The following is an 18,928-nucleotide window of genomic DNA, read 5'->3' on the forward strand; positions in this document are numbered from 1 at the left end:
TGGGTGGAAGAGAAAGGAAGCCTATCAGGGTAGGAAGGAGAAAAATGAAATGCCCTGGCTGGAAGATGGATGCTTCTTAGTACAGGGCTTGGGTAAAGAGAGAGGGACTGATCTCCCAAGGGGAACAGCCAGCCTTGCAACTAAGGAACTAGACTGAATCAGTGCAATGAGGAAAGTGAAGGCATTCTGGTATCTTATTGTGGTAGGAGGAGTGTATTTTTCCTCTTCTATCAGGAGGGGATGAACTACAAAACTACCACCTTTCTAAAGTAATAGGCTACCTGAGGCAAAGAAATTCAGTCAGCAGCTACACTTAATTGAGAGACCAGATCAAAAGAGGACCAGGTAAAAAGAATTACTAGAATGCTAAAGTTACATGACAATCCATGCCAACAGAAGACAGACTGTGGCAGAGTAGAAAAAATGCTTTCTAATAGTAAATATTCATATAGGCAAAAAGAGGTCAGACCCAACAAATCAACTGGAAAACCATAGTGTTTCTGAGCCAGCTTCTGATTCTGCAATCACCAGTCCAAAAACTTGACTAGATTCTTCCGTATAGTCCCTTTGACTTCCATGCAACAATTTATCAGAGTAAAGCCAGGCATGTGTGTAGGTATTTGCAGAATTCAGACAGAAATGTCTTAATTTAGCATGTAATATTATTTTGAAAAACAGTAATATGGCTATCCCAATACATCAAAATATATTCACATTAAGTGGGCAGAAGAGAAGAACAAAATTAGACTTGGTGGAGTTACATCATGATGGTGAGCTCTTCTTCTAATGAGTTAGTTTTGGCTACTGGACTTAATAGGAAAAAAGCAGTACCTGTAATATTATTCAGTAATGCTTAAAAATAGCCTAGTTTTAGTATGCAATGACACTTCAACTGGGACTAGCTTGCATGGTGTTAATGTTACAAGCATTGCTACATATTTTCCCCAATGTAGTCTGAAGTGGACTATTAAGCATTATTAAGTTAAGCATTACTTGAAAAGGAAAATTGCCTTTAATATTCACAATACATCCATCAGTAGTTTGCTATGTGAAAGGGCGATCTTTTTCCAACATGCTTTTAAACAATTTTAGCTTTCCATTGGCCTCAAGCCAAAAGTTTCAAAGTAGAGCAATAAAAAATCCTGTAAGTTTGCTGGAATTCTTAAGTGCAATCTCTTTAGAAGATGGGACTAGGTCAGTTTGCACTACTGAAACGCAGTGCCTCAAACAGTGGACCAGAGTAAGCCAAGTTTCTTTCAGTGGGATACAGAGAACAAAAGGCAAAACAAAAATGTTTAAAAACTTAAAAAAAAAAAAAAATAGAATTTTAATACAGGTACTATATTTTTAAGCCAGTTTAAGTCAATCACTTGTGTAAATGGAAGAATTGCTTACCATAACATAATTCCACCAAGTTAACTTGTAGCTTAACATACTGTTTTCAAACAGAGTTCCACTGCTTCCGTATATAATTCTACAGCGTCCTCCACGTTGCCCTTATCGTCTTCGTCAAAGGCTTGCGTAACCAGGAAATGGGCACGCTCTAGGTCCAATTGCTGTTTTGACTTCAAAGGGTCGATGCTCTGCGACTGAACTAAATGAGAAAGGAAATTCTTTAGCTTGCTGTAATGATGCATACAAGTATTTAATACAGCACAGCAACCAAGAACAAACTAGGCAGAAAGGTAGCACTTGCTTATGTGCCAAAACCCAATGTTGGCATATTTAAATTTGAGTCCAATTTTAAACAAAAGGGTTCATACACCTGTAGAATCCCATGATGGTAATGTAGGAAATCTTAGAACTGAAACAAATACAAACATATAGTACCACACAAAGACAAGTTGTTTATTTATACCAGACCCTTTCCTACTTGTGGAAATAACTTCTGTCAGGATAAATCATAGAAAATGAGGGTGGGAAGGGACCATCAGGAGGTCACCTCATCCAGCCCCCTGCTCAAAGCAGGACCATCCTCAATTAGATCATTCCTGTCAGGGCTTTTTCAAGCTGGGCCTTAAAAACCTTCAGGGATGGAGATTCTACCACCTCTCTACGTAACTTGTTTTAGTGCTTCACCACTCCCTTAGTGAGAGAGATTTTCCTAATATCCAACCTAAACCTCCCTTGGAGCAATGGTCTTAAGTTGCAACTTGTTTGGTCAGCAAAAGAACTCAGCAAAACTTGCTGGGAGCTGCAAGGATTCATGAAACTAAGGTCTGGACCCAAATACGTATCTTTCAAAAACATCAGAGTGGACCCCCTGCAACTACACAGTCCCACTGAAGCCAAAGTGCTCTGCACTGGGGCAGGAGTTCATCCGTACAGAACTCACTGCAGGATAGAGCTTAAGCATGCGAGGTGAAGTGGGGGCGGGGGTCAGTTCTCCTCTAGAGTATTTTCTCACATAAATTTAAATAAATTTTGTGATAAATTTTAAAAGAGCATAAATATCCACCACTGCTCACATGAAATACTGGTAGTTCTTTACATTAAAGTTTTACCTTAGGATTTAATTTACCAGCCATGTGTTTGGTATTTTTCAGTCTTGTATAGTAAAACCAAATGCTTGAGGATATCAGGAGAAAGATGGCTGTTCTGCTATATGGTTCACAAGACAAAAAACTCTTCCCACTCAATGAATTTAATCAAAGGTACAATTAGAAAGCTTTTTTCCTCACCTGCTGAATGCAAAGCTTGGACTCTCTCCAAATACTCATTTATTTTCTCTTGAATATTTTCCAAATTTGAGCCTGCCATTCCAGCATAAATCAAGGCTTGCGCAGCCTCCTGGGAAGGGAAAAGATAAAATGCATAAGTCTGCCTGCTGTATGGAGAAGCACTTTCTGCCAAATACTATCATGAACTTTGTGTAGGTGGACTCACGCCTGCTTGGAAAGTCACTGACCTAAAGAACAATCCACTGTGTGAGCAAAGCTTGTTTCAAGTCAGGACTTCAGCATCTCCAGAATTACAATGAGCTTATTGAGGATCTAAAGAACCACATTGTAGGTCTTCTTTATATTAGAGAACCACATTTTTTGTTCGACTAAGCAAGAGTGCAAACCTCTGTGTAGATGTCTGTATGTCACTGATGGTCTCACGGTCATTATGTTGTTTGCATGCCATTCATTTGCTCCCTAATTTTTATTGAAGTTTTTTAAATATCACTTCATACGTTCACAGACCTGGGGACAGTATCTTGTTTCACCAGTACCCTGTGTTCATTGCTTCTGATCTAAAATTATTTAAAAACTTGATCCAGATGGATAAAGATCAACTAAACCATTACTTTTCATGTAAGAATAATCAAAATCCAGAAATGAACAAAACATGAACATCTTCAAAAAAGTGATGTATAGGAAACATTTTTTCCCCCCAATCCACACTCCATGTGTACAGGTACCTTGATCTTACATCTGGGTGCTAGAACTGTGGTGCCCAACTTTTTCCTGCTGTGGGCCAGAAGGACAGTGCTCAGGCTGCTGACAGGCTGGATCCAGCCCACGGGTCCACTCTGACATGCACAACAGTGAGGTGGGGCCCGACCCAGCCTTGGAGGGGTCAATGGAGGGGACATGGACTGGTCCCAATGAGCTTGCGCTGAGGGACACTGCCAAATCAGGGCCAAGCTGTTGGGCAGGCAGGTGTGACACAACCATGAATGAGCATGGCTGGGCTGGGTTGCTCCAGGATAAACCAAATGCCCAAAACAGCTGCAGAGCCTCGCTCCCACTTATCCTGGGACAACGGGCTCTATCCCGGAATAAGACGAGGCCCCGCCCCTCCCATATGACGCGCTCAGACGGGGAAGTTCGTGAGGGTGGAAACAACCCACGGGCCTGGGTCGTTCCATTTCCCCGAAGTGGGGGGAAGAGGGGGCTGGAACAGGACGGAACCACAGGCCGGTGCGGGGGGGAGGGGGAAGAGGGCTGGTACAGGACAAAAATCGCAGGGCGAGGGAGGGAGCCGGTACCTTGTAGTAGAAAACCGCCTCCCGGTAGCGGCCGCTTTGGTCGCGCTGCACCGCGAGCTGTGCAAACCGTAGGGCGTCCACTTCTAGCGCACTGGCATCCATGGCTCAAACCCTGTCGCCGCTCCACGCTAGCTTCCGCTTCGGCCCTGCCCTAGCCACGCCCACTGCTCACCGCCCTACTTTCCAGCGCGCCAGGAACTCTGCGCGTGCGCATTCGGCAGGAGCGCGGGTGGGGTGCTGGTGGGTACGCGCAGGCCGTGCGGGGGGTGTGGCGCGCTGTGCAGCCGTATGTCTAGTTTTCAGTTGGCCTGGGCTGTGAGCCAGGGGTTGGGGCTGGGCTTAGCGGGCAGCCCAGGCTGGTAGCGTGCTCTGCTCTGGGGGGAAGGGGTGCCCCTGGAGCCAGGGCTAGGGTGTCAGCCTGAGGGTCAGTGCAGTCCCCTCCTCAGCAGGCCCGGCTCCCCCACCACCCCTGATGGAGCCTGGGCCTGAACGGAAAGGACGACAGAAGTCATGGTTAGAAGAGCAAGCAAGAGGGAGCCCCATACGGGGTCCTGTTGATGAGGAAGTTTGGGTCCCTGCTGCCAGTACTATTGTCAGGGGCCTAAAAGGAGTCCCAAACAGGCGGGGTCACGATGGAGGCATCTGAATTGCAGTTGTAAGCCAAGGGGTCAGGGATAAGAAGGAGGGATCCAGACAGGAGTCACAAGCCAAGGGGTTAGGGGAGGGCAGGACCTGGCAAGCATTCAGACAGGAGCATCTGTGATAGGCAACTCCTGCTTATGTGCCTACAGACACCTTGCAGGTCACTAGGACCAGCTGCAGGTAACTTAACTTGTTTGCTGCCCTGTATCCAAACAGTTGTTGACTGCATTTTAATTTAGTTAGATTGTAATAGGGGTATCAATTCATGTGGTCTGAGACCCATGGGCATATCACAGGCTAGATTCATATAGATGTTAGGGGCTGGAAGGGACCTCAGATCATCATGTCCAGCCCCCCCTGCTCAAGGCAGGAAAGACTGCTGAGGTCAGATGACCCCAATGAGGTGTGCATCCAGTCCTTTGAAGATCTCTGATAGGGTTTCTTTTTTTTTTTTTTCCAAAATAATTATTTATATGTCTTGATACCCTTCACTCCTGACCTGCAGTGGACATTTGCTGATATTTTGAAAAACTGCCTGGATGGAGATGGGAGGACCCAAAAAGAGGACATGTCTAGCAAAAGCCAGACATATGTTAACCCTAGGTAAAGTGAAAGGAACAGTTCTGTCAAACCACAGTAGGTTTGAATACATTACTTAATCTATTTAGGCAACTAAATCAATTTTAATTCTTTAGCTTTACTGCGGAAAATGACAAGAGATTTGTAAAAGAATTCTGCAGTGCTAACAGCCCTTGCTCTAACTTGTTCAGATGAATTACAAGGTTTTGGAAAGGGCCCAAAAATCTTGACACTTTGGTTTAGTTGGACAAAAAAAAAAAACCCACACCAATGACCATTTTAAGAAATAATTTGGAATGTAAGTATACCCTGATCAAGGTCAGAACCAATGCTGTTATTTTGAAACAAAGACTCCTGAAATGTTACCAGCCTAAGAGAAAAGAACCAGATTTTTCTTTTGAGCTCACACAAAGGGCCTCTCTGTTTTAAGCAGAAGATTTGTCTGTGGATTTCATGAGTTGTGAAAAGAATGGTGACTTTTCAGGGTAGACAAGGTTCTTTGGGTTAATGTGATATCTTTTATTAGACCAACTAAATGGTTGGAAAAATTGTTTTTTTGCAAGTTTTCGGGCACAAACATCCTTCAGGCATAGGGAGAGTCTGCTGTTCTTTAAAGTCTGCTGTCTAAAGACTGAAAAGACCTGGGGTTCATGATCGACCATAAAATGAACAAGAGCCACCAGTGCAATGCTATAGCCTGCAAGGCAAACTACACTGGCATACCTAAACCAGTGCATCGCAAGCAAGACTAAGGATGTGATCCTCCTGCTCTACTCTGCATTGGTTTGGCTGCAGCTGGAATACTGCATCCAGTTCTGGGTGCTGCAATTCAAGAGGGATGTGGAGAACCTGGAAAGAGTTCAAAGGAGGGCCACACGAATAATTAGAGGTCTGGAGAACAGACCATATGAGGAGAGGCTGAGGGATATGGGGCTTTTCAGCCTGGAGAAGAGAAGACTTGGTGGAGAAGAGAAGACTCAGGGTGGGGGGGGGGCACCTTGGTGGCAGCCAAGGTGAACATCCCCACCCCCAAGGTGATCATAAGGGGTGAACATCAGGGTCTAGGAGAGCACCTGTTCACCAAGGGGAGACTAGGAATAATGGTCATAAATTGATAGAGGATCGCTTCAGATTATACATTAGGAAAAACTTCTTTACAGTTCATGTGTCCAGATCTGGAATAGACTCCTCTCCCCTCCAGTGGTTGTATGGTCACCTTCCCTGGGGATCTTCAAAAGACGACAGGACACACACCTTGCTTGGGTCGTCTAACCTCAGCAGTCTTTCCTGCCTTGAGCAAGAGGGCTGGACCTGATGATCTCTGAGGTCCCTACTGGCCCCTAACATCTATGAATCAATGAATCCATAGGATAAGACATCTTGGTAACACTCACAAGCTTTAAGTCATCACTCATCTGTTCCTAATAGTTGGGGAATAGGGTTGAGAAATGGAGAGAGACTTGGTATCTAGCTGGAGTTAGTTTCAGAGGATGGGGGTAGTCTTCTATTGGGGTCCCATTATCTGACCAGGTTTGTTTACCACTCTGGTGCAGTCCCAATTTGTACAGCCTACAAATCCTCTCTCTGGCCAGGCTGCCAGTATCCTCTGCTGGGTCAGAGATCTGAAGACCCAGTGGGACCACCAGCTGCCCCTTGGGGAAGTCAGAGGAGTTCCAATGCAAGGAAGATAAGAGGGCAACCTATCAAAGCATCTACCTCATCTTCCCAGCCTCCCTTGGGCAGAAGTCTTTCTTTGAGTCTTGCTGCAGCATGCACTGGAGGAGAGAGCTAAAAGCCTAATTCTCTAAAAGAGTCCAGAGGAAAGAGACCAGGCAGAGCTCTCCAAGAAGACCACCTTCGCCAGTACCTTGTGTGGGACCCAAGGTAAAGCAGAACCCAAAGGAGCAGGCTATAGAGAATATTCTTGTAGGTTGCCTCCAGGCAAGCATGGCTGTGTGGTATGTGGTGCCAGAGACACGTCTGCGGCACCACATACAGCAAATTCAGGCATTTCCTACGCTGGTGCCTTGCAGCTCAGGGCTTTTTTTTTGACCACTGGAGATCCACTGAAGCAGGGGGGTGACAGCCCTTAGAGCTCTAGTTTCTATGTGGGGTTGCCTAAATTGGGCCCAGTGGTTTATTATCTGTGGGAAATGAAAGAAAGGCAGGTCAGAATCAATGGAAGGGGCATTTGATTACAAATGAGCTTGTCCCTAGAGTTCTGGGAGCTTGGGTTCAGGGTGGATATCTGATGTGTTGGTTTAAAAAACACTGGAATGAATGTGTTGCATGCACAACACTGCCCGAATCCAAACCTTTTTAGGCTCCCGAAACCCCTTTGTAACTTCTGTGGGTTGTCTGGCACCCCATTTCAATAAATAATTTATTTATTGCAGCACTTGGCTCTTGGCTGAGCAGGGAGGGGAAGAAGTTGATGGAGCTGGACTAGGGTACTCTGATGGTGAGCTGCCTTCGGGGCATGTGGAGAAATCACATAGCCTTCAGCCTCAGTGCTGATTGGCTAAACGGGATTCATTTTTGAGGTAATAGAAGGGATTTAGGTGCAAATAATTCCAAACAAAGAATGGGTTTGTTGGGTTTGCCACCTTTTGTTTCCATTAATGCTCTGTGGTAAGTTTATGATTTTCTCGAATGTATAGTTCTTCCAATACATGCTGCCTGTCTATGTAGCATCAAAAGAACCGTTGCATTCAGCCAGTGAGAGGGAGAGTGACAGGCAGTCTGCCTTTGTTTTCTAGTCTGGGAGGGAGGGGTATGGAAGGAGTATGCCCTAGGACTGGATGAGGTACTTTTTCTTCTAAATTAATTCCAAGCCTTGAGACCGTGCAGCTCTCAAGGAATGAGGAATGCCTGGGGGATTGGCTGGAGGAGTGGCCTCAGGGGTAGGGAATGAGGCTGCATTGATCCTAGACTGACTACTGGTTCTGTTTGGTTGCAGCATGGACAAAATCAAAAGGATGTGGAGAAGGAAGGCTTCCTAGATGGCTCCACTACCAAATGAAGGCACCCCTGCCTTCCCCTACGATAGAGCAGCCCCTTTCCCACTGCTGGAAGGAAAGACTCTTGTCTGGGGCAAGATCTGGAGGTCTCTGCCTTTCTGGAAAGGAAGGAAATCAGGTCCCAGAGCTCACACTGAAGGCAATAGGAACACACCTTGGATAAAGTGCACATGGTACAGGTTTGTTGTGGGCAGGAGCCAGTGGAATGTAAAAGCCAGGCCAAGTCATTCTGGGACCATTGCAAAAAATAAACCCAGGAACCCTGCCATGACATCAGTCAGGAACCACCCAGCTCACTCAACGCAGACCTCCCAGGGCCACTGCAAGAGACACCATCAGGCCCACTCAGTGATGATGTTCTCCTTGAAGTCCAGCAGGAGATGCCATTCTCTGAGCTTCATGTAGAGATCCCTTCCCTCCCTGGGCAGGAGACAGGGATATCTTGCCTTGGCATCAGCTCCTTATCAGGATGATTAGGAGGGGAAAGTAGCAGTTCCAGTGAATTTGGGAGCATGGAAGCCAATGGCTCCCTCAGTACAGGTGAGGAGACACTCTGGATAGTGTGGGGGCTATTAACATCCTGTCCATCACAGTTCTTGGGTTTTAACCAAAGCCAATACATTTGGCCTGAGTTGTCATGACACTCCAAGACCAGTAGTGGTGAAACAGGTTTGTGGGTAGGGAACTGCTGTTATTGAGGGTTCTGATGCTTCTGTGGATTATACATTCAGGGCCCTCTGTCCTCAGGCATTTATGCCAGAGAGGGAACACTGTCCTGTCTTTGCCACGCCTCATGGATGCTAATGGGTCTTAATGGAGAAGGGCATGAGTTGGTTAATGGCAGGAAGATGAAGCCAGATCAACTCTTATGTTTTGATGTCTTCAAATCACAACTGGTAATGGCATTCTGGAAAGTGTGCTTTAGTTGAACACAACCTACTGGGCTGAATAAAGAGTAAATGGGTAAAACTGAAGAGCTTGTGATATACAGGCTTAGAAACAAATTTGACAGATGTAATGTGGCAAGGAAGATGATGGCCTGGACAAAGTCAAGGTCTCTTTTTTACTGAGCTAGATACAAAACTCCATTGGACACTCACTGATTCCCCATGGTCTTTGGTTCATCAGGCAAGTGGGAGAACAGGGTCAGACATGGGTGCAGCATAGCTCGTAGTGCCATTGTGAAGTAGATTTTTAGTATATCTGGCTTTTCATTGGGTAAGAGAGAGGCCCAGAAATGTTCAAAATGGAATATTTTGGGCACTTTGGCCAAAGGCTCCTCAGTCCCCTTTAAAATGTACACGTGCCTACATATGGACATAGGGCATGTCTACACGTGCAGTTAATGTGACTGAATATACGCTGGCTCAATTTGAACTAAAGGAGACTAATCCTAATGTCACTGTCTACATGTATATTTAAGCACAGTAATTTACTGCGCTGCTGGATACCACTTGTATCTGATGGGACTATCTGTCAGCACAGTAAATTAGTCTACTGTGTCCTAATTACTATGCACATATAGATGGTGATGCTTTCCTGTGCAGCAAAGTAGTCTGCTGCCCAGTAAAGCATCTCTTGTAGACGTACCCACAAAGGAATAACTAGCAACTGACTTCTGAAAACAGTGGACAAGAAGCTGATTTCAATAAATACTCAGACTTTAGCCCACTGATGAATCCGTGTGAAAAGCACTTAAGAAATGGGATTCTCCAAAAGCACCTGGGAGACCTAGGAGCACAAGTGGTACTACAGATTTTGTGTCTCTAAGCACTTAGGTGCTCTTGAAAAACTACCCATGGCATTATCCCTGTTTTAGACCTAGGGAAACAGAGGCACAGGAAGGCTAAAACACTTGAACGTGCCCAGATCACATAGTGACTCAGTGATAAATCTGGGAATGGAACTTAGTTTTCCTGAGCCTTAGTTCCCTTGTTAAGCATAATGGTTGTCATCCCTTTCATAAGATTATAGAAGTGTCTGTATTATCTATATTAAGTCATACCCTGCATGGCCTCGGTTGCTCGCTCGCACTGTAACGCATATACACTCATGGGAGTCTCTGCCCTTAATCCATCTTAAAGAAGCTTTGTCATTGGCTGATTGGGCCGATGCAAAAGGGATGAGGGAGAGGCTCCTAAGCGATTCCATGTTTGAGTTTAAGAAGCTGCCAAATGGCTTATTTTCAACTCCACTTGGCGCTCTGCAAATCCACCCTCTTCAGAACTTCAGTTGCCTCACCACCTGCAAGGAGTTGGCACATGGAAGGGAAGGGCAAAAAAAAGTGCTCCCTTTTGGGTGAGTGTAGTCTGAGGCTGGAGGGGGTCAATTCATCTCCTACCTATACTGATCCTGGGAGGGGGCTATCAGCACTGCTGAAGGTTCCAGTTGGAGCAGATCCCTCTGGTTTTTCCACATCTAACTAAATCAGCCAAGGAGACCTGAGCCCCCTTTCAAGGAAAGGGGAGTACAGTCAAATTAAAGCCTACCTAGAGAGCAGAATTATATGTTTTCTGGTTGCTGTGCTGCAGTTCCTGAGGCAAGGCGCAGGAGCAACCTAACAGTGCTCTATTGTACTCTTGCTGCAGAAGTCTGGAATGAGGAGGCTGAGGTGCCACAGCACCTCAAAGCTTAGTGGGCAGGCTTGGATGTGTCAGGCTTGTTCCTCCCCATTTCATGCCTGGGTCTTTAATGTGTTAGGTGTTTGCAGAGAATCCCCAAGGCCTGATTGCCACTGGCTGTATTGAACTCAGTACAAAATGCAGTAACCCAGATTGACCCTTGAACTATTATTTTTGCATAATAGTCAATGAGTTATGACATTCCCCCAAACTCTGGGAGATCTGCATTCTAGGTTCTTGGTCTGAGGGTTTCAAAACCTTATCTGCAACTTCTCAGGAGGCTGTTCTATCAGGCTATAGAATAGGGTGGTCTCTTCCAACCCTTGTGCTAAAACTAGTTCATTGTGTAGCCAATAGCACAAGATCCAAGACTTCAGCCCAGTCTAACAGTAATGCTTTCTGTGGGGGGAATCCTGGGGTTTGGCCCCCTGTCTTGGGGTTATTTCTGTTTTTGGGGGGTTTTGTTTTTAAACAAATGCATTTGTCTCAATGCGTAAAAAGGCCTCAAAGTCCTTCTCCTTTTGGTCCCAGGAATGAACCAGAATGCGTGTAGTACCTGAGATGATTGAGGCATCTGCTATGCAGTCATGAGCCAGAGGCTCGAGCTTTGAGGATGTGTAGGAATGCAGAAAAACTTCTGCTCTTAGTGTTTCCTTGCTCAGTGCCTAGGTGATCCAGAGGTGGCAACCTGCCTCTCTTGATTGAATAGGAATCCTGGCAATTTGTATCACCCTCCTGAGGCAAGGTGGCAAATTTTTAGGCTTTGCAGTACTGAAGTTGAGTTTTCATACAAGAGAAATACAGATTTGGTCCTTAGGCCAAAGCTCTGCAAAAATTTATGCCCATACTTTACTCAGTAGTGCACAGTTTGCATGTGCTAATTGTTTTCAGTAGTCCCAGTGAAATATGCTTAGATGGGTCAAGTTACTCATTTACATAAGGGCTTGAATATGAGGGGTCTTATCCACAAGAGATGCTATGGGGTATGCATTGCATCTGTGCCTCTTACCCTAATCATTACTCTCAAACAATCTAAAAAAACAAATCATAGCTTCTCATAGGAAAGGGAAACTCCATCTTCTACTGTTCTACCTTTATCAGAAACCTGGACAGCCACTCAGTCTTGTGGGGCCAGGATCACCATTTTACTGAAAGATAACACATTTAATAGTGAGCTAAATATGTCTTGCAATGTTTGTCTTGAATCTTTTCAGTGTTTTAGCTTTTTTAATGGAACTGCCAAAAAGAGTACAAGCAAACTCTTTGAAGTAGAACCATATAGTCATTTTTTTTTAGTGAGGAGCAAAATAAAATGCATATAGTAAGAAGCAAAATAAAAATTAACTCTTTTACAAACTGGCTTCCAAACTGAATATTATGTTGGATTTTCCAGCCTGGAGATTTCATAGACATTAGGGCTGGAAGGGACCTTGAAGATCATCAAGTCCAGCCCCCTGCATCAGGGGCAGGAAGTCAGCTAGGGTCAAGGGATCCCAGCAAGATAAACATTCAAACGTTTCTAAAATGAGTCCAGAGTTAGACACCTGCACCGCTTCTGGAGGGAGTCTGTTCCAGGCCTTGGGGGTTCGGACAGTAAAGAAGTTTTTCCTTATGTCCAGCCTAAAATGGTCATGGAGGAGTTTATGACCATTGGTCCTTGTTAACCCCTGGGGCACTCTGGTGAACAGATGTTCCCCTAGATCCTCATGCACACTCCTTACGTACTTACAGGCAGCCACCAGGTCACTCCTGAGTCTGCGCTTTTCCAGACTGAAGAGTCCCGTGGCTCTCAGTCTCTCTTCATAAGGCCTATTCTCTTGCCCTCTGATCATGCGTGTGGCTCTTCCTGTGGACTCTCTCAAGGTTCTCGACATCCTTCTTGAATAGTGGAGCCCAGAATTGGATGCAGTACTCCAGCTGCAGCCTCACCAAGGCTGAGTACAGCAGGTGAATGACATCCTGAGATTTACTTGAGAAACATCTATGGATGAAAGTTAGAGTTTTGTTTGCTTTACCAGCTGCGACATCACATCAGAGGCTCGTGTTCATCTTGTGGTCAGTCATGACCCTCAAGTCTCTTTCAGCCGTGGTGCTAGGAAGCGAGCCTATAAGCATGCTGTGGGTTTTTTTTCCCCAGGGTGAAGTGCCTTGCACTTTTCTGTATTGAACGTCATCAGGTTTATATCCGCCCACTTGCTAAGCTTATCCAAGTCAGCCTGGATTACTAGCCTATCCTCAGGTGTGGATGCTATGCTGCAAAGTTTTGTGTCGTTGACAAATTTGGCCAGTGTGTTTCTGACACCAATGTCCACATCATTGAAAAACATGTTAAAGAGAACTGGACAGAACCTTGGGGGACACCACTGGTCACGGAGCGCCATAATGATTTACTTCCAGTGACTACTACTCTCTGGGTCTGACCTCAGAGCCAATTTCCCAGCCATTGGACTGTGGTGTAGCCGAGGCCACAGTTGGCCAATTTTTCCCTGAGGAGATCATGGGACACCTGATCAAAGGCTTTTTTGAAGTCCAGATATGTGATGTCAATCTCTTTTCCCTTGATGATATGTCACCTGGTCATAGAAGGAGATGAGATTGGTCAGGCAAGACCTACCTATAACAAACCCATGCTGGCTGTCCCTCAGGATATTGCCATTAGCCAGCTTACGCAGAAAGGAACTTCTTGAGAATCTTACAAGGGATTGAGGCCAAGCTGATTGGCCTGTAATTCCTGGGATCTACTTTCTGCCCTTTTTTGAAGATGGGTACCACATTGGCCTTCTTCCAGTCTTCAGGTACTTCACCTGAGCACCACAAGTTTTCAAATATTTTTGCCAATGGTTGGGCTATGACACCTGCCAGCTCCTTGAGTACTCTAGGGTGTAATCTGTCAGGACTAGCTGACTTGAAGATGTCCAGCCTCTCAAGGTGTTCCTTTACAAGGTCTACACCGATGCTGGGTATAAAGACACCCTCACTCTAGCTGTCCTGCATCATGCTAGGCAGGGCGGTCCCTTCAGGCTTATGAAAGACTGACATGAAGTACCCATTAAGCAGGTTGGCTTTTTCCTGGGTGTTGGTTATCAGTTATCCCATTTGGTTCAGCAGAGGTCCAATGTTACCCTTGCTTTTTTTCTGATTCCCTACGTATCTGAAAAAGGATTTTTTTATTATCCTTGATATGCAAAGCCAGATAGAGTTCGGTTGCAGCCTTGGCTTTCCTGGTCCACTCCCTGCAGGCATGGACCAGTGCTGAGTACTCCTCCTTGGTGGTTATTCCAGCCTTCCATCCTTTATAAGTTTCTCTTTTTAGGTGTAGGAGATCCTCAGGTTCCTTGCAGAGCCAAGAGGGTTGCTGTGCCCTTTTGCTGCCCTTCCTCCGAGATGGAGTGGACATCCCTTGTGCTGTCAGGATCACTCCCTTGAGGAGCAACCACTCCTTTTGAACTCCTCTTCCTATCGAGTCATGGTCTCTTAGGGCCTCGACAATGAGCCTCCTGAGCTTGTCAAAGTCAGCTTTCCTAAAGTCGAGGACTTCTGCATTGCTGACTGACTTGCCAGCTTTGTGATGGATGGTAAAGGTGATCAGCTCGTGGTCACTATCACCCAGCTTTCCATTGATTCTTAGGTCACTGACTAGATCATCCCCTTTGGCCAGTACCAGGTCCAACACTGCTTTACTTCTTGTTGGCCCATAGACTTCTTGAGTCAGGTAGAGCTCGTCCATGCACGTGAGGAAGCTTTGAGATTAGTCGGATTTGTCCAAGTGCTCTTCCCATGAGATGTCCACGTAGTTAAAGTCTCCCGTGACAGCCATGCACTAGGAGCGTGCAGCCTCAGCCAGTTCCCTGGCAAATTCCTGATCTAGCTCTTGTTTCTGGTTAGGAGGTCTGTAGTAGACTCCTATCATGATGTCCCCTGTGCCATGTTCTCTGTCTGTTTTAACCCAGAGGGCCTCCAGTTGTCCTCCTTGGGTGCCAATGTCAATTTGCAGGGACGTGTAGCTTTCCTTCACATAGAGAGCTACACCCCCACCACTTTTATCTGCATGATCTGTCCTGTACAGGGTATAGCCATCTATACCTGTGGCCCAGTCATAGGTGGAGTCCCACTAGGTCTCCGTTATCCCTATGAGATCAGTTCCTCCTGTTTGTTTCCCAAGCTCCTGGCATTGGTGTACAGACACGTAAGTGTCCCATTGGAAGCCCTAGGCTTCCTTGCACTCCCAGGCAGACACTGTTTCAGGGCTGGGGTAGGTGTGGATTCCCTTGAGTGCCCTAACCTGTTGGTTATGCAGTAATTGCCTAGTGGGCCACCCATCCCCCGGCGGTCTTAGTTTAAAGTCCGGTTGAATAGGTCAGCCAGTCTGGCTGAGAAGAGCCTCCTCCATGGTGGAGTGAGGTGAAGGCCATCTCTTCCCAGCAGACCATTGCCTCTCTCACCAAAGAGTGGACAGTGATCGTAGAAGCCAAAGCCTTCATGATAACACCAGCGCCGCAGTATCTGGTTGGCCACCTTGATCCTCCTCTCCCTCAGCCCATAGCCCAAAACCGGGAGGATTGAGGAAAACACCATCTGTGCCCCCACCCCTCTAAGCCCGGCTCCCAAAGCCCTGTAGCGCCTCAGCAGTGTTTTTGCTCCGAACAGTGTCATTTGTGTGCACATGGATAAGGAGCATGGGGTAGTGGTCGGTGGGTCGGATGAGTTTTGGGATGCTCCTCAGCTACGTCTGGGACATGGGTTCCTGGGAAGCAGCAGACCTCCCGGGCTAAGGGGTCAGGGCAGCAGATTGTGCCCTCAGTCCCCTTCAGGAGGGAGTGTTCTGTGATGACCACTCTACGAGTGGCCTTAGGGAGAGCAGGGACAGTAGCTGAGGATGAGCCTGCGTTGCTTGCAGGAGGTGGCAACTCTGCAGGCTCTACTGGGGCTGCAAGAGGTTCGTACCTGTTGCAAAGCTCCAGAGGGGCGGGGACCTTGGTGCAGCAGGCCTTGGGGCCACTGAACACCTTGGTCCAGTCCCCTGGCTGGACAGTATGGGAGATCCCTGAGTCCTCCCTTGTCCTGGAAGGTGACCTTGGTCTACCCTCTGCCTCCAGTGGGTGAAGGGCTTGGCAGTAGGAGTCTATCTCCTGCTTGCCATCCTGCGTGCAGTCTCTGGACTGCGACCTGGAGCTCCTCTATCTGGCGCCCCAGAGACTCCAAAGTGGAGCAGACCTTGCATGGGGAGGTCCCATGTGCCTGGAAATGTGCCAGGCAGCCCCTGCAGCTGAGAGCCAGAGGCTCCGTCTGCGTGGAGCCTGGAACCACGTGGTCCGTCTGGGTGGAGACCTCTGAGGTTCCAGAGGGGGAGGCTGCAGACTCCAAGGGGACCCTTGGGGTGCGGCGTGTGCCCGTCTGCATTGTGCTGCTGGAAGTCCGGCTACTGATGGGACTGCCTTCTCTAGGGCTCACTGGCAGGGCCTCGGGCCCTCCCGCTTACCCTCCTGTGCAAACTCCCATGCTAAACTCACACTCCGGGCCCAGAAGTGTGCCTGTTTGTGCGGCCTGTTCACAAGGCTCCAGTCGCATGGCTCCCTGGGGGCTGGGCCAAGTAGGATCTGGGGCGGGGAGGGGGTGTCCTTCCTTGGCTCCCAGTCAGCTGCCCTGCAGCTGTCTGGGTTGGGGTCCCTCCCTCCCTGCCACGGGCCCCACCTACCTCTGGCTGCTCTGGGGGTCTGGGTCGGGGTCCCGCTAGGGGGTCCTGGGGGCCCTGGACTCAACAGGGCACAACGGGCTTCTGCCTGTGCATCTCTCACTGGAGCCGGGGACAAACTGCGGCTTTGCCATTGGCAGGATCATTTTGTTTCTGTTGGTTTTGATGTATGCGTTAAGTATTTAAAAATTTTACCTAAACAAGACATGTATTTCATTTACACTGAGTTATGTCTTGTTCATAAATTGAGACTGTTGAAAGATAAAAAGAATGATCTAAGGATGAAAAAACCCATCTAAATGAAGACAACTCCTACATTTTTGTTTCTTTATCTCTGAAACACATCAGCGCCAGTAAGGAATAAAAATACAGCACTTGGGAACAGAAAACAGGACCACATTGAAATGGTACTGGAAGATGGACATTTGCTTTGTCTCTTTTTCCTATACCTAATAAGGTAAAAGAAGAGGTAGGCATTCTGGGGCAAATCTGGGCTGCAGTCAAGGAGGGAGAATATGTAACTGTTTAGGACAGCAAAATGTACAAAGTCCATAAAGGAAGTTGTCTTAGAACATTTATACATGTGTTCCAGGAGTAGGGGCGGGGGATAGGGGGTGCTGTAATTAAAGTGCCTGGAGTATCTCGTGTTATCAGCATTGAACGACCTTTAGTTAAAACATCCCTGCCACCATTTTTCAGCATGGGGACACTAATACAAAAAATGCTGGAGCGCAGTAATTACAGTGTGTCGGAGCAGCCTCACTGCACATGCATAGGGACCCTTAATGCTATCTGTGTATGTGGTGGATCTTGTTAATAGAGGGGTGTCTAGCTTTGGGTCAGCTATGGGTTTTTTCTTTCAGGGGTCCTGTGCAAAGGTTCAGCTTTCAGGCCCCTGTTTCAGCTTGTCAGCCACACAAAAACATAACTATAGTGTACGGTGGGCTATGACTGGCTTAGAGCTGTGTGCAAGTGCATGGTTTACATTGCTTCTGTGCTAGGCTGCTTTGCCTTCTCTGTCAAGATCTGTGTGGTGCCACCAGTGTCAGGGAGCTCCTGCATTCTTTTTTGTGTCATTCCCTGGAGGTTCTGTGGCTGGCCAGAAATCATTGACTGTTGTCTTCCCCATACACCTTCCCATTTATTCCCAAATATTGCTAATTTTGGGCCACTTGCCATTGTCATTTTATGGAAACTAGTGTCTCCTTCTTAACATTCTAGTGTTTAGTATACACGGTTGTCATCTTTTGTAAAGCTAATTAAATAATGAAGTTATAACAGAATTGTATTTGAGCTATGGTCAACTGTCCAGATATCCAACTTAGTCATTTCACAAGCATCTTAGCACTTTTGAGTCCCCGTTTCTCTGTGAAATGAATGTAATTCTGGAGGGAACATGGTACCACTAGAAGCTTTGGGGCTTAAGGTCATGGAAAAGGAGAACAAGAGCTGGTATGATGGAGAAAAAGGATAAGAGATATAGAAGCTTAAAAGCAAATCAACCAAAAAAGCAGTCAGGGGGTTTCCAAAGTTTTGGGGTTTTACAGGTGTGACAGATCTTGATCTAGTTTCATTTTTGTGTGATATCGTATGGGAATATTACATTATCCATAAGAGCACAAAACAAATCTATTCTTAGAAACATTGCAAAAGCCATTTTGCCAGATGTTCTAATTTCCTCTCTTTCATTGGAACAAAAATCATGACTCATGGAGGAGGGGGAAAATACGCTTTTTTGCACAGGTTAGGGCAGTTCTGTAGGCTCTCCTTATTATCAGTAGTAAAGGTTATAACCAGTGAACACTGATGAATGTCTTTAATAAACAGCTGTTCCAAAAGCCAAGGCCTGGGGTTAAACTTTGTGGTTGTAACACTTGCATTTTAGAATGTTTTTATCTTCTTCCGTTCCTAGCTGCAGAGGTTTCACTCAAGTATTTCCTGATTTTAAAATGTGTACTTTTAAACTCATCAGCTACAGCAGGATATTGAACTAATAAAACTGAAGCATAATTTCTTAGGTCAGTGGATCTGCTTGTAGATATTATGAATCTGAATACACATGCTGTCCTAGAACTAAAAGACAAATGCACACTGTTATAGCCTAATCTTCTAGACTGATAGGCAATTGTGGACTGATGGCAGATGCTCCATAATCAAAGTTGCAGGTAAGTGTTTGTTATAAACCTGGTTGTGGCCCCTCCATTCATATCTACCCACAAAAAAGCATATGCTCAAAATTGGCAGGCGACAGCTAGTATTGAGTTTAGTTTTTTCTGGAAGTTTCCAGTGAATTGAACAAAGTGTTCTTGAATTATAGCAAAAATAGGTATTTACTGTAGTTCTAACTTGAACCATTTTTATTCACTTTTCTGCCTTTTTTTTTTTTTTTTTTTTTTTT

General features: G+C 46.2%; 1 protein-coding gene and 1 long non-coding RNA gene across 3 annotated transcripts in view; one reads left to right on the plus strand and one right to left on the minus strand.

Annotated features, from left to right (window-relative positions):
• CAPN7 (calpain 7) overlaps positions 1-4,123 on the minus strand; it is a 42,537-nt gene extending 38,414 nt beyond the window's left edge. The window contains exons 1-3 of one of the 2 annotated variants that reach the window (XM_019508832.1): positions 3,977-4,123; positions 2,682-2,790; positions 1,437-1,594 (exon numbers count right to left, since the gene is read on the minus strand). In XM_019508832.1, coding sequence (XP_019364377.1) covers positions 1,437-1,594; positions 2,682-2,790; positions 3,977-4,078 — 369 coding nt within the window. In that variant the 5' untranslated portion in view covers positions 4,079-4,123. Of the gene's footprint in view, positions 1-1,395; positions 1,595-2,681; positions 2,791-3,976 lie in introns of those variants that run through there. The other variant, XM_019508833.1, reaches the window with a different exon arrangement.
• A 12,420-nt stretch (positions 4,124-16,543) lies between these two features.
• Positions 16,544-18,928, plus strand: part of LOC109291739 — an 11,016-nt gene continuing 8,631 nt past the window's right edge. Inside the window, exons 1-2 of the long non-coding RNA XR_002095939.1 lie at positions 16,544-16,999; positions 18,549-18,695. This is a non-coding gene — a long non-coding RNA (uncharacterized LOC109291739). The remainder of the gene's footprint in view (positions 17,000-18,548; positions 18,696-18,928) is intronic.

Source organism: Gavialis gangeticus, unplaced genomic scaffold, assembly GCF_001723915.1.
Source record: "Gavialis gangeticus isolate Ggan-Ray unplaced genomic scaffold, GavGan_comp1, whole genome shotgun sequence".
In the NCBI taxonomy this organism is placed as follows: Eukaryota; Metazoa; Chordata; order Crocodylia; family Gavialidae; genus Gavialis; species Gavialis gangeticus.